We start from the raw sequence: 15,887 nt of genomic DNA, 5'->3' as shown, positions 1-15,887 counted from the left end.
GGATGATGAAAGATGTGTTTTATATATTCTGAGCTCACCTTGATGATGACAAACTCCCAAAGCCCCCAGTTATTGGATGACCTCTGAATTTGTCAGTGTGTTGGCAGTAATATAGACAATAACTAAATGGTTCATAGGGAAAAAAACAAAACATTGATTTTTTTTCTGTTGTTCTACACCAAATTGTTAATGATTACTTTGTTGTGATACAACCCTTAACAACAGAGTGTCATGCAGCTTCATTAATCCCCATGCGTCAGGTATTTCTCCATTATCACACAGCAGCTCTTGCACCTCCCCGGTGACTGCCTGTCTGAGCCCCCGGCCTGTAGACATGAAGGCACTATTCTCCTATAAATGTTGAGGCGACTCGTCATTTCTTCAACTCCAGCTTCTGAAATTGAAAAGCTGTAGTTGCAGAGCAATCGGAGCCCATAGCTGCATCAGCCATTACTGCTGTGTTGTTTGTGATCAGATTGAGTTTGAAGGCTACAGACTGTTATGGTTAGGCTGAACGACTAGTGTGTGTTGCCAGATAGAGTAATCACTCCCTCTATCAAAAGCCAGCTCCTTCGTTTTCATTGCACGACTCATGAAAGGCACAGCAGACACAGGCGAAGAGGGAGGTGGGCCGTGACCCACCCCTCTGATATCAGCCAGCGGACTGCGCTGCATGCTGCTGCAAACACACGGATAGAATGAAGGGAAGGAAGTTAACGGGGATGATGGTGGTCCGATGTCTGAATTCAAGTTGTTGCCAATTTATTGTGATGTTGTAATATTTTATAAACAAACCAAGCTATATAATTTGTCCACTTTTAGTTCTCTCTATTTTTAGTCCCTTCCACCCCACTGCAGTCGGTTCTTGAGTCACACACATCCCTGGGGAAGCTGGTTTTGGTCATGAAATCCTGAAACCACCTCTTAGGTTTTTATTGCCCATGGGTGCCTACTTCACATGTCCTGGAACAAGTGCTGGATAAGTCTTTTTTAAAGGTGCTCTGGTTGGTTCATTAAGGGGTTTTCTTTCCTGGAACCCCCCCACCCTCATAGGAAGTGATGCGTAATGCTGTTGGTAGTGAGATGAAGTGGAGTAAAAATAAAGACTCTGTTTTTAATGCGTGCATTTGGTTCATTTGGTTCCCCCTCACTTACAGATTCTTAGCATTGATTGTAAGCGCTGATTGTTTATTGGGTTGTTGTCGTGACAACACCATTAGCAGGAGAGTTAAGTAAACTTCATTCCATAGATCTCGAAAGTTTTACTGTCACCAATCAGACTCACAACTGCAGAAGTGATGAATGCTGGGACTGAGTTGAGCAAATCATCGGGTGATGATAAAGTTTTCTGTTGAGCCTGACCACAGTTTTTTCTTTACAGCCGTTTGAGTCAGTAAATAGACGAAGGCTACAATTTCTCTCTCTCTCTCTCTCTCTCTCTCTCTCTCTCTCTCTCTCTCTCTCTCTCTCTCTCTCTCTCTCTCTCTCTGTCTCTGTCTCTCTCTCTCTCTCTCTCTCTCTCTCTCTCTCTCTCGTTTCTGCTTTGTCTCTGCCAGCCTACACAGGTCTAACATAAGGGCTTACAGTATTTTAGTAACTTATTCCGAAATATTCGAAAGGTCATTGGATATTTTCGCCATCTGGCTTTGTCGCCTCCAGTGCTACACAGAATGCTGAATGCAGCCTGGGAAACAAAGGACCGTTTGACGGGCTAAAACAGGCCACACACCACCATTAACATTTCTGTCATTTTTCACTTGGCATGCTGCTGCAGAGTTTATCTTCTGTTCATTTCAGATTCAGACCTTTAATTCTACCCTGTTGAGCTTTTTCCAGACAACTTGGAATATTCTGGTTATATTGTTGTTTATAAATGGCTAGGCATGTTTATGGTAGTTTGCAACACTGGACTGGAATTCACAGTTGAGATGGTCCATATGTGTTTTTAGCCATTGATACTGTACAGGGAGGCTGGTGGGCTGACACCGAGAGGTGGGGTTCACTCTGGACCTGTCACCGGTTCATCTCAGGGCAGAGAAAGACTAACAATACCAAAGCTAAGGTTGAGTTACAGTAGATGTAAACGATTTATCTCCCTTAAGGCGTTAGGTTGAGAAACATGAGCATGAAATATGTGTCCTTAGGACATTGTCCTGCTCTGAGACTCCGTCTACAAACGTCACATAATACGTCACATAATACGTCACATAATACGTCCCAGAATACCTGCAGTTTCTGTTTTGTGTTTCTACGTTTAAGATGAACTGGGCAGTTGATGGCGTGCTGCAGAGGAACCTCTCCTGGATGTTTGATGGTCAATGAATGAAAACCAAAAACGTCTCAGGCGCAGCTTTGATGTTTTATGGCTGCAGTGTGATGGTTTTGTGTTTAAGTTTTCATTTTGCTTTTTATATGTGTGGAAAATATTTTTCTTTTATTTTTATTTATTGTAAAGACTTGACCTTGTATTTTTATTTATATCCAATCAAGATATGCATTCCTCCTGTTCCCCATTAATTTGTGATGTTAAACCATGAAATTTAATTCTTTTAGCAAAATTTTCCTCCACATATAGTCGTGACTTGTCAGCACATGCCCTATAATCTGCTTGGATCGTGCATTCACTGCTAGCTTCATGTTTTCCAGGATGTACAGACAGAGGGGGCGGGCAGCAGTTCAAGGCCTGAGACTCACAGCACCATGACAGAGATGGAGGGAGACCTGGAGGGCAGCCTGCTGGAAGTGGACCTGGACAGCTACCAGACCACACTGGAGGAGGTGCTGACCTGGCTGTTGTCAGCAGAGGATGCCCTCCAGATTCAGGATGAGGTGTCAGATGACGTGGAGGAAGTCAAAGAGCAGTTTCACACACATGAGGTAAGACCACTTTTGCATGTTTACTCTGGGTTAGATTGTGTATCAGACAGAAAAGTGTGTACGTATCGAGACAGTGGTGTGAAAAGCTATATTTATTATAATGTCATTAAAGAAAAGCAGTGATTCATTTATTATTTGAATGAGTTGTGGAGCTGTTTTTTGGACATGCTGGGAAAGCCAGGAATTCTTCTGAAAATCTTGAGGCACCATGATGGCATGGCGCCCTGGTCCAGAACTTGCGTTCCTGTTTGAATTGATGTCGTTGCAGGGTGTGTGTCTGTGCATGTGAGTGCAGGGACATTGGCAGGATTCCCTTGGTGTTAATACGAATATTTGTGAAGTCTGGAATCCACGTCACAGCAGAAAGCTGGTGGTGAAACTCACAGCAACAAGACTCAAAGCCACTTGAACAAGAAGGCCTTTCAGGAAGTCCAAGTAAAATCACTCCAGTTTGTTGTTCACATACTTAATTCAATTTCCCCAGTAAAGCATCATCAGAAACAATATGGCCACAGGTCTAGACAATGATTCTCACTCATCCAGAGAGCTGACAGAAAACAAACAATACCCCACTTCTTCTTCTTCTTTTCCTTTCGGCTTTTCCCTTCAGGGGTCGCCACAGCGAATCAATTTCCTCCATCTAGCCCTGTCCTTTGAATCCTCTTCTCTCACACCAACTACCTTCATGTCTTCCCTCATTACATCCATAAACCTCCTCTTTGGTCTTCCTCTAGGCCTCCTGCCTGGCAGTTCAGAACTCAGCATCCTTCTAACAATATATTCACTATCTCTCCTCTGGACATGTCTAAGCCATCTCAGTCTGGCCTCTCTGACTTTATCTCCAAAACCTCTAACATGTGCTGTCCCTCTGATGTATTCATTCCTGATCCTATCCTTCCTGGTCACTCCCAGAGAGAAACTCAGCATCTTCATCTCTGCTACCTCCAGCTCTGTCTCCTGTCTTTTCCTCAGTGATACTGTCTCTAGACCAAACAACATCGCTGGTCTCACCACAGTTTTGTACACCTTTACTTTCATTTTAGCTGAAACTCTTCTATCACACATCACACCTGACACTTTCCTCCACCCGTTCCATCCTGCCTGTACACGCTTCTTCACCTCTTTTCCACACTCTCCATTGCTCTGGACTGTTGAGCCTAAGTACTTAAAATCCTCCACCTTCTTGATCTCTTCTCCCTGTAACCTCACTCTTCCACTTGGGTCCCTCTCTTTCACACACATGTACTCTGTCTTACTGCGGCTAACCTTCATTCCTCTCCTTTCCAGGACAAACCTCCACCTCTCTAGCTTCTCCTCCACCTGTTCCCTGCTCTCACTGCAGATCACAATGTCATCTACAAACATCATAGTCCATGGAGATTCCTGTCTAACCTCGTCTTTCAGCCTGTCCATCACCATAGCAAACAAGAAGGGGCTCAGAGCTGATCCCTGATGCAGTCCCACCTCCCCCTTGAACTCCTCTGTCACACCTACAGCACACCTCACCACTGTCTTACAGACCTCATACATGTCCTGCACTGCTCTAACATACTTCTCTGCCAATCCAGACTTCCTCATACAATACCACAGTTCCTCTCTGGGCACCCTGTCATCAGCTTTCTCCAGATCTACAAAAACACAATGCAGCTCCCTCTGGCCTTCTCTGTACTTTTCTATCAACATCCTCAAAGCAAATACTGCATCTGTAGTACTCTTTTTTTGGCATGAAACCGTACTGCTGCTCACAAATGTTCACTTCTGCCCTTAGTCTAGCTTCCACTACTCTCTCCCATAACTTCATTGTATGGCTCATCAGCTTTATTCCTCTGCAGTTGCCACAACTCTGCACATCCCCCTTGTTCTTAAAAATGGGCACCAACACACTTCTCCTCCATTCCTCAGGCATCTTCTCACTATCTAAGATCCTGTTGAACAACCCAGTCAGAAACTCTACTGCCACCTCTCCTAGACACTTCCAAACCTCTACAGGTATATCATCAGGACCGACTACCTTTCCACTCTTCATCCTCTTCAATGCCCTCCTCACGTCATCCTGACTAATCTTTGCTACATCCTGGTCCACAAAAGTCACCTCTTCTAGTCTTTGTTCTCTCTCATTTTCCACATTCATCAACTCTTCAAAGTACTCTTTCAATCTTCCCATCACACTACTGGCACCTGTCAATAGACTTCCATCTCTATCCTTAATCACCCTAACCTGCTGCACGTCCTTCCCATCTCTATCTCTCTGTCTTGCCAACCGGTATAGATCAGTCTCTCCCTCCGTACTGTCCAACCTAGCATACAAGTCATCATAAGCTTCTTGTTTGGCCTTTGCTACCTCTACCTTCACCTTACGCTGCATCTCCCTGTACTCCTGTCTACTCTCCTCAGTCCTCTCAGTGTCCCACTTCCTCTTGGCTAACCTCTTTCTCTGTATACACTCCTGTACCTCCTCATTCCACCACCAAGTCTCCTTATCTACTTTCCTTCCAGGTGACACACCAAGTGCTCTCCTACCTGTTTCCTGATCACATTAGCTGTAGTTGTCCAGTCATCTGGAAGCACCCCCTGACCACCCAGAGCCTGTATTAACTCCTTCCTAAAAGTCATGCAACACTCGTCCTTTTTTAGCTTCCACCATTTCGTCTTCTGCTCTGCCTTTGCTCTCTTGATCTTCCTCACCACCAGAGTCATCCTACACACCACCATCCTATGCTGTTTGGCTACACTCTCACCTACCACTACTTTGCAGTCACTGATCTCTTTCAGGTTACACCGTCTACACAAGATGTAGTCTACCTGTGTGCTCCTACCGCCACTGTTATAGGTCACTCTATGTTCCTACCTCTTCTGGAAGAAAGTATTCACTACAGCCATTTCCATCCTTTTTGCAAAGTCAACTACCATCTGTCCTTCTGCGTTCCTCTCCTGGATACCAAACCTGCCCATCACATCCTCATCACCTCTATTTCCTGCACCAACTTGTCCATTGAAGTCTGCTCCAATGACAACTCTCTCACTTCTAGGCATGCTCTGCATCACTTCATCAAAGTCCGACCAGAATTTCTCCTTCTCCTCCAGCTCACATCCTACCTGTGGAGCATACCCACTAACAACATTGAACATCACACCTTCTGTTTCTAGCTTCAGACTCATCACTCCTTCCGACACTCTTTTTACCTCCAGGACATTCCTAACAAACTCCTCCTTCAAGATAACTCCTACTCCATTTCTCTTCCCATCTATACCATGATAGAACAACTTGAACCCTGCTCCTAAACTTCTAGCCTTGCTACCTTTCCACCTGGTCTCCTGGACACACAGTATGTCTACCTTCCTCCTCTGCATCATGTCAACCAACTCCCTACCTTTTCCTGTCATACTTCCAACATTCAACGTCCCTACTCTTAGTCCTATACTCTTGGTGTTCCTCTTCTCTTTCTTCGAGCGAACGCACTTTCCTCCTCTCCTTCTTCGACCAACAGGAATCCAATTTTCCACCGGCGCCCTGTAGGTCAACAGCGCCGATGGCGGTCGTTGTTAACCCGGGCCTCGACCGATCCGGTATGGAAGTCATAGGTTTGATTCGCATGTTTGATTTGGCAAAAGTTTTACGCCGGATGCCCTTCCTGAAGCAACCCTCTGTATTTATCCGGGCTTGGGACCGGCACAATAAGACACTGGCTTGTGTCCTCTTGCTGCTACATTAAACAATACCCCACTTCATAGTCTTCTTTTTGCTTGGTAGGAAAACCAGCAAAACACAGCTCCTCGAAACAGTTGCACGTCAATCAGAATCCTTGAAAGCTGCTCCTCTTCTTAAGCGCTCACTCTTGAGCCTTGCTATTTTATGGAGTTGGTTTGCACTCACAGGCTTGTCTTTCTGTTGCTACAGTAATACTGTACCTGCAAAGCCGTTGGTGCAAAGGTGGTGCTTTGCACAAAGGTGGTGCTTTGTGTTTCTGCAGGGCATTCTTATGTGTGGGAAGAGAAATACATCCAGATGTTAGCATTTTAGGGCCAAGTGCCAGCATGGAGCCCTTAGATTTTCTAAGCCATGGCATCTGAGTTGGACAGAGGGTATGTGATTCCTATCGTAACTTCACACAGGGTGTGGGTTTTGTTCTTTAGGTTTATTCTGAAATTTTTTAAGACTGTTTTAGCAGGTAAAATTTTTCAGGTTTTTCTCTATTTGCTGTGCACTTTTTAAGTATAATATTGACCCCCCCCCTCCCCACATAAGGCCTTTATGATGGAGCTGACAGCGCACCAGAGCAGTGTGGGTAACGTGCTCCAAGCTGGTAACCAATTGATTGCCCAGGGCAACCTAACAGAGGAGGAAGAAGATGAAATCCGAGAGCAGATGACCCTCCTGAATTCCCGTTGGGAGAGCCTAAGAGTGGCCAGCATGGACCGCCAGGCCAGGTATATACACATACACCTGCTCTCGTCACAAGTGGGACAGCAGGTTTGTTCACAAACATCACAAATGTCCTACTTGGGTTCTCATACTCGGGTGCAATTTCTGCATTCAAATAGATTGTCTTAAATGTCTCAAAATCTAATTTTAAGGTGTAATGATCAGCACCATCGCGCGTCTAACGACATGTTGCCCAGGACAAGTCATCTCTCTGTCACTGGTCACCTCAGATCTTTATGGGGTTTCTAGTGAAGAATGTTGTGTGATGCTGTGTGACGATATATCCTGACATCTCCTGATGTCTCCTTATCATTACTAAACACAGAACTGTGTGCTGTGCAAAAGGCACAGATACTTATGTCATATGTTCCGTTTGGAATGTCACCTGTGTATCCAGAATTTGTTTGTGTATAATTAGATTAATGTGTAAAAGACATCCTGAAAGTTGTGTGCATATTTTGAGTGTGCTGAGGTTTGGAAATGTTTGGACAAATCATTAAATGTGAATAGATCTGCTGACATTGATATGTAAATGTGAATATTGAATTGTTTTTGATTCTTGTGTGTTGTGGCTCAATGTCTGTGGGAACTGTACACAACATGTTTACTCATTTTAATGCTTACAATTCTGTAACTTTCCTTTCTGTCTCAGCTCACACACCTGCATGCCTCCACAGCCTCACTGTTGCCATCTTTCTATACAGACTACATGAAGTCCTGATGGATCTTCAGCAGCAGCAGCTCCAGCAGCTTTCTGATTGGCTGACACAGACAGAAGAGCGAATCATAAAAATAGAGACTGAACTGACAGCTAAAGACCTGGAGAGCTACAACGAACGGATAGAGCAGCACAAGGTAAAGAAGGTTTCCATTTCATTGCTTATCTGGGATTAATCTACTCAATGAAGAAAGGGTGAGCAATATAAAGATTAAAAAAAACAACCTGCTTTATGTACGCTTCTGATCCAAGTTTATCCATTAACTTGAAGACATGATCTTCTTCCTGTTCTTCTCCTGAAACATCTATTGCTTTTGGTCATGTTTCATCCCGCTCTTTTGTGATTGTCCACTGTCTCCCTGGTGTTACATGTCTGTTGGTGGGTAATCTGTGCTGACGCCAGTTTTTGGGTTTCTTCATTCAGGATCTTCAGAATGACTTGGAGGCTGAGCAGGTGAAGGTTAACTCTCTAACACATATGGTTGTTGTGGTGGATGAAAACAGTGGTGAGAGCGCCACAGCTGCCCTGGAGGAGCAACTACAGGTAAGCTGACTTCCTCCACATTCTTCCAGTAGACCTATGGCACCTGATGCGGCAGAAATTCTTTATCAAATTAAATTTCTTCAGATTTTTTCTCTGCTCTATATTGTTCTATTTTCTCAAGCCATCTGTGCATTAAAATTTGTTTTATCCTGTTTCAAGTCTTTGGGGGAACGCTGGGCAGCGGTGTGTCGCTGGACTGAGGAGAGGTGGCACAAGCTGCAGGAAGTCTTCATGGTGTGGCAACAGCTTCTATCAGACCAGGTGGGACATGAAACTGGCTCTTCTCACACAATCATGTACACAATCCCACACATCTGTTTTAATATAAATTATGAAAGTCATGATTTCTGATGGATTATACCAATATTTAGGCTCACAGTCATTTAAAGATTAGGGTTTGGACTGGAGTGCCTGTCTTGAAGGATGGTGGTGACTTTGTCTTTCCAGTGAACACTAAATACTTAAATGCGTCAGATACATAACCTAGCAGAAAGTTTTCTACCTTTCTTTATGGTTGCTATTAAATGCAACGTAGCATTTGCTAAGTAATTTTTTTTCCTGTATTTGCAGAGTTTATTCAGAGTATGGTTGGCAGAAAAAGAGGAAGCCTTGAGTGAAGTTCAGACCAGTAACTTTAAGAACCCAAGTGAAATGAATGCTAATGTGCGCCAGTTAGCGGTAAGTAATCTGCCAAGTCACACCAGATGCTTTAAGAACAAATACCTTTCCCCCTGTGAAATACATACTAGAAGTTACATGTTTGACTCAACTTAAACTTCATGTAGATTTTAAAGGAAGACATGGAAAAGAAGAAGAGGACACTCGACCAGCTCTCTGATGCAGGGAAGGATGTGTTGTTACTGCTGCAGAGCCCTGAAGCAGGAGCCAAGATTGAAGGAGACACAGAGGAGCTAGCGCATAGATGGGACAACCTGGTGCAGCAGCTGGAGGACTGCTCCTTCCAGGTGTGTTTGTTTTTTTGAGCAGTTGTTTGTAGTATAACATGGTAAGGGTTTTATCTCCCTGCATCCTGTACAAGACAAATGTCAGGAAGACTGAGCTGATTGTGCTGAGGATGCTTTATTATTAGTTTTTATCCCATTGTCACTGATGCTCTAGGTAATGGAAGCTGTGGCTGATGCTGGGATGACTGAGGTAGAAGAGCAGGTTGTCGTGGATACTGTTGCTGTAGCTGCAACCGCATTGATCGCTGATCAGGAGTTAATCCCACCTGCTCCCCCTAAGAAACGGCTGGTGGAGACAATTGCAAAAGTCAGATGGATGTAAGCGCTCGAACACACATTAGCACCCTGGGCTCCACTAAACAGAAAGGTATTAGAATAAAAGACAAGCACCTACCCACGGACACACACTGTGTTCTGTGCTCTGCAGGTTTGAAAATAAGAGTTCTGACCTCCTGAGCTGGATTAAAACATGGAGAATGTCTACTCAAGCGCTGGCCTCCACACAACCTGAGGTCACAGCTGACGCCCCAGACCTGCAGGAGAAAGTAAAGGTAAATTAAACGATTTGGACTTAAAGTTAAAACATGTTTTTAAAATCGAATATTTCTGTGTGTAAATTCTACAAATCCCATAGGGTTTGGAGTTGGACCTCATGGCGAAGGAAGAATCAGTAACTCAAGTGATCCAGGAGGGCCGGGCCATTGTGGACCAGCTGGAGAGTGGTATGACGGAAAGCGATATTAGACAAATATTTGGTGTATTATTATACATGACAGTGTGTGTTTGTGTGTGTATTTATAGACACACATACGTGTGTGTGTATATATATATATAAAAAATGTCCCTCTCACCCTTGTGGGGTGGTATCTGTGTGTCATCCTCAAGCTCGGGTCCTCTACCAGAGGCCTGGGAGTCTGAGGGTTCTGCGCAGTATCTTAGCTGTTCCTAGGACTGCGCTCTTCTGGACTGAGGCTTCAGATGTTGTTCCAGGAATCTGCTGGAGCCACTCTTCCAGTTTGGGGGTCCCTGCCCCAAGTGCTCCTACTACCACGGGGACCACATTAACCTTGACCTTCCACATCTGTTCCAGCTGTTCTTTCAACCCTTGGTACTTCTCAATCTTTTCGTGTTCCTTCTTCCTGATGTTGGCGTCAGCTGGAATCGCCACATCTATCACCACTGCTCTCTTCTGCTCTTTGTCCATCACCACTATGTCCGGTTTGTTAGCCAGCAGCTGTTTGTCGGTCTGGAAGCTGAAGTCCCACAGGATCTTAGCCTTGTCGTTCTCAACCACCTTCGGTGGTATGTCCCATTGGGATTTGGGTACTTCTAGTCCATACTGGGTACAGATGTTCCTGTACACTATCACAGCTACTTGGTTGTGCCTTTCCATGTATGCTGAGCTGGCGAGCATCTTACACCCTGCTACCACATGCTTGACTGTCTCTGGGGCTTCTTTACATAGCCTGCACCTTGGGTCAGATCTACTGTGGTAGATATTGGCCTCTATTGCTCTTGTACTTAGGGCCTGTTCTTGTTCTTGACGCTCATGGAGTGCTGTCAGCTTCTTTATATATATATATGTATATATAGCTGGATATATAGCTGTATATATATATATATATATGACTCTCTCAGGAGGAGCGGGGGGGAGGTGGCGAGGTCAGCACGGGGTTGAAAATGGATTTAATTTAATTTAAATTTAATTTAATTTTATACTGTTATATATATATATATATATATATATATAATTTATTTATTTATTTTTTATACTGTTTTATATTTTAATTCAATTTTATACTGTTTAGATTTTATTTTATACTGTTTATATTTTAATACTGTAATATTTTTAAATTTTATACTGTTTATATTTTAGTTATAGTTTAGTAGATAAGTCCTGTTAGTGCTGCATGTGTCTGTCTGTTAGTGTAGTGTATGTCTTGTGGTATGTCCTGTGATGTCAGTATTTCTATTTCCTTTTCTCCTGGTGTTTATCCAGTATTATTTGTTACGTAATGCCTGAGCAGTGGATATATGCAATTTCCTCCGGGATTAATAAAGTATCTATCTATCTATCTATCTATCTATCTATCTATCTATCTATCTATCTATCTATCTATCTATCTATCTATCTATCTATCTATCTATCTATCTATCTATCTATAGCTGTATATATAGCTGTGTGTGTATATATATATATATATACACACACACGTATACGTACGCATATACAATATATATATATATGAAGCATGTTCTGATCAGTTCTGCCAAGAATCTTGCTATTTAGAGTCTCATAACAATTGCCTCTGACAGAAACCTTCCATTTCCCCTTCAAACTGTGATTGTCCTGTAAGATTTAACTGCTTTCCCACAGCTGCTTGTTATTTTGTAATATAATTACGAGCTTGTGTTTTGTGTTGTCATTTGGTTTTACTTGCTGATAATTGAAATGTGTGTGTATCTTGTAGAAAGAGTAGGGAAAAATCCGACTGGAGGGCTGCTGACTGCACATAACTACACGTCAAGTGTTCAAGATTTTTATGTTTACAGTCCTATAGTTAGGCACCGTGGAACAACCCTGCAAAGCTGGATACATTTGTGGAACACTAAAGTTTCCATGGAGCTGATCTTGTTTTAATCCTGCATAAATGCTCTTATTCATGTTTTATATCTCTGCTAATTGAGGTGTAGGGTTACCTTTGATTTGAGACAGTCTATCTACTCTGTATCTCCTCAAAAGAATCCAATAAAATACCTTGCATGCTTTGTACAGGCCCTCACGGTGTGCATGCACCTCTTCACTGCTGGTTTTTCTATTTTAAGCACCTTAGTTTATTCAAATTCATATATGCCAGATGTTATATTCTGCTCATATCAGCACAGTTTTGCTATTTTTGGGGGCATCTGTGTCCCTCTAGTTATCCATTAGTCCTTTCTATGGTCTGTTTCTCTCAATAGAAACTTAAAACATAGGCTGTTACACATTCAGAAAGCCTAATAGTATAAACATGGATCTTCTCTCTTTATTTCCTGCTTTTGACATGTTCTCTACATTTGCTTGTTGTCTCTCCACAGAGGGAGGGTGTGTGGACTCTGTGAAGGCAGACATAGACCTGATCCAAACTGAGTGGGATGCTTGTGCGAGGGAACTGCAGGCAGCCAGCGAGAGGGTTCAAACTCTGAGTCGGCTTAGGGCAGCGTCTGCACAGCTGGCAGGCCTGCACAGAGCCTTGGAGGAACACGACCATTGGCTGGACTCGACCTCAGCTGTCGAGAAAGACGAAGATGAGCCGGAGCTTAGAGGCCTGACTGGAGAATGCCAGGTAAGAGTCATTGCTTCTGCCCACATTCATCCCTATCTGTGGCAATGTGTAAGACAGACAATCAAAACAACCATGAGGACCAAATAAGGATGTATCGAATAGAAATGAAGTTGTGTGACTTGGTATGTATTGTATTTCCTGTGGTATAGATGCAAGACTTCTGTTCTTCTGTTTTCATCAGACTAACTTGTTACAGATTCTTTTGTACATATCTCTTTTTTAGACAACAATGGTGAAATTTTATACCTTGCATTTTGTCTCACATTCATGCACCATTACAAATAGGAAAAGGAAAAAAAAGAAAGACATGTAATATACAAGAAATGGTGGTGTGCACTTTCTGTGCTGATGTACAGAAATTGCTGATCTCTGAAGAATAACCAGACAAAAATCACCACAACCTCTTATTTGTTATAAATTAGTGTTTGTTCTTCCTCTTGTGTTCCCTAGGCCCGGCTTGTACAGGTCGCTGCCTTGAACCAACAATTAGAGCATCTTTCTGCAGAGGCAGGGTCACTGGGAGCGGTGCCCTCTCTGAAAGACCACATAGTGGTGGTATCAGCACATCACGCCTCTACGCTGCAGCAGCTGCAGAACAGACAGCAGGAGGTCAATAAAGGTACGCCAAAACAATATCAGAGATGTTTGTTAATGTAGTGCAGAGAAACCTGTCCCAAAAAGTTAAGTCAGTACCCCCCTTTTTGGTTCTGACGGCTTTTGTGTTTCATGAAGCGTCAGGGCTGGAGGATTATGTTTTCTACTAAAAGCAATACCTATATCAGTGGTTTCAGATGTGATCTTTCAGGTCTTTGGTATGAAAGCCAAGATCAGATGAGTTCTTTGTAGAGTAGACTAGCAGAAGCCCGTGGAAATTCCACGATAAAACAATAATATCACACTTTGTTTTCTTTTTTTTTCTTGGCCATCACAAGAAAACAAACCGCTGTGTCCAAACTGTAACGGCTCTGTGTGTGTGGGATGGATGAACGCGCAGACAAAGGCCGTTTCGGCTTTACGGTCTGGCCATCCGGGTAGACACCGGCTTTATGAGTTTGGTCCTGGTGAATAAAGTATTGGGGTTCCTCACACGACAACGTGAGGTCCGTCACAATCAAAGAAAATAAATTGCTACGTTTGACGAAGCCAAAAAAAAGCTCCGTAAGTGAGAGACATGGACCAATGTCTCTTACTTACGGAGCTGCTAGCCGCTAACTTGGCTAGCGGCCCGAACATCCGGGTAGACGTCGGCCACTGTACACAACAAAACAAACGTTTTCTTGTGTACAGTGTGTTTGCATAATATGTGAATGGACATTAAACAGAAAATAGAGTATTGTTGTGGTGACAGCTGTTTATTTATTCCACAAAGCTCTCAGGAGCTCTTGTTTACGTCATTCCTTCTGGCAGATGCACTATCATTGGTTGGCCACTTGAGTGGGTGGAGTTAAAGCGTGACACTGATTTTTTCAAGTCAGCTTATTCAAATATATGGGTGGGGAGATGTTGTCTAATACTTCACCAATGTGTGTATGTACGCATGAATGATTTTGTGGAAGCACTCTCTTTTCCAGTTTTCTATCAATTTGAGGTATCTCCTCAGTCATGGAGCTACCCTGAAAGTCCGTCACTGCTGTATCTCTGGAGTTTAAATGCAGTCTTCATGCCAGAAACGAGCCTGAATGTACTTGGCTCCTGACAGTTGTGTGTGTGTGTGTGTGTGTGTGTGTGTGTGTGTGTGTGTGTGTGTGTGTGTCTGTGTGTGTCTGTGTGTGTGTGTGTGTATTAAGAGACAAAGAAAACCATTTTGCTTTTGCCTGAGGGCAGTTTGCCTCTCAGTGGGGCAGTGAGGCCCCGGCCAGAAGCAGAGCAGCGGGAGTCTCTCCTGGTGTGTGAGGGAATGTCGTGGAAGTCATAGGAAATAATAGGTTACAAGGGCTATAAAGTAACTCCGGTCGGCTGGAACATCCCTGGGTGAACATGCTGGTTACTGAACAGCTGTGTGTTGTGGTGGCTCATAGAGGACAAGTAGGAGTTATGTGATCCATTGCTCCTCCTGGATGTGTTACTGACAAACATGCAGTTATCTACAGTAGATTACTGTAGCAATGGAGGACAGCGACCATGCATTAAAGAATTGCAGTGCAGTTAGTGTCTGTTGTGAATTATTATTTTATCACAGTCGGGTTGCATGCAGAACCAAACATGGTCCATCACCTTGTGTGTTATGATAATGAGAGTTTGTAGAAGGCAGACATAGTGCAGAAATGTATGGGTGGTGACTTTATGCCTCTGCATGTATTTTTAGCCATATTTGGTTAGGGGATGGTGCTAATTTTAGAGTCTGCTCCCTACAACTCTCTGCTCTTTGTGTGTATAAACACAGCCAGACTTTAGAAGCATTAAATCACATGGTAATTAGATTAATGGCAGGGATGGGGTGGACTAGAGTGGCAGTCAAAGGAAAGAAATCCAAGTATTGACTCTAAATCAAGACTGGAATCAATGATCATGTTTCTGACGCTAATCACCTGCTTCAACAGGGAGGGATGGCAGATCAGTGACTTTCTTCATAGTCTTTAAATTGAATTGAAAGAATGTCAATCCTGATTTTTAGAAAAAAGGCAGTAAAACATTTGAGGAATCCTAAAGGGCTCTCTGCTGCTTTGTAATTGAAAAGGTGATGCTAAAGTTAGGATACACATGATTTTTACCACCACTGAGGTGTCCTTGAGCATGGCTCTCAAATCCAACTCCTCCAGGAAGGCAGCCCAGTGGCTGAAAGCCTTTCTCTTGGTCTTGAATAAATAAAAAAATGTTTTTGTTCTCCCCAGTTCTCTGCGTATCTACATCTCCTCCTTCTATCATTCCAGCTTTAGCCAGTCTTGAGGCCAAGCGGTTGGTGCCGAGCCCAGTGGAGGGGCTGGAGGCGAGGTTGGCCACTCTTAGAGAAGGCATGGTGGACATCCCCAGTGCCGAGACGGCTGTGGAGCGGGCGCAGGTGGGTTCTTCATGATGAAAGAATCGGAGGACACCA

The 15,887-nt window shown here is 43.5% G+C and overlaps 1 protein-coding gene across 10 annotated transcripts in view; it reads left to right on the top strand.

Annotated features, from left to right (window-relative positions):
- Nucleotides 1-15,887, top strand: part of utrn (utrophin) — a 188,431-nt gene that overhangs the window by 21,413 nt on the left and 151,131 nt on the right. For all 10 annotated transcript variants that reach the window (XR_011038911.1, XM_068341986.1, XM_068341994.1 and 7 more), the window contains 13 exons: nt 2,647-2,877; nt 7,124-7,305; nt 8,005-8,155; nt 8,443-8,562; nt 8,722-8,823; nt 9,133-9,240; nt 9,348-9,527; nt 9,682-9,845; nt 9,955-10,078; nt 10,162-10,249; nt 12,606-12,853; nt 13,304-13,472; nt 15,724-15,851. Coding sequence is in view for 9 of the 10 variants with exons in the window: in XM_068341986.1 (XP_068198087.1) it covers nt 2,647-2,877; nt 7,124-7,305; nt 8,005-8,155; nt 8,443-8,562; nt 8,722-8,823; nt 9,133-9,240; nt 9,348-9,527; nt 9,682-9,845; nt 9,955-10,078; nt 10,162-10,249; nt 12,606-12,853; nt 13,304-13,472; nt 15,724-15,851 (1,995 nt within the window). In the remaining variant the exon portion in view is untranslated. The remainder of the gene's footprint in view (nt 1-2,646; nt 2,878-7,123; nt 7,306-8,004; nt 8,156-8,442; nt 8,563-8,721; nt 8,824-9,132; nt 9,241-9,347; nt 9,528-9,681; nt 9,846-9,954; nt 10,079-10,161; nt 10,250-12,605; nt 12,854-13,303; nt 13,473-15,723; nt 15,852-15,887) is intronic.

This window comes from Antennarius striatus, chromosome 19, assembly GCF_040054535.1.
Source record: "Antennarius striatus isolate MH-2024 chromosome 19, ASM4005453v1, whole genome shotgun sequence".
NCBI classification, from domain to species: domain Eukaryota; kingdom Metazoa; phylum Chordata; class Actinopteri; order Lophiiformes; family Antennariidae; genus Antennarius; species Antennarius striatus.
The sequence above is the reverse complement of the archived record's forward strand: the minus strand, read 5'-3'. Positions and strand labels throughout refer to the sequence as shown.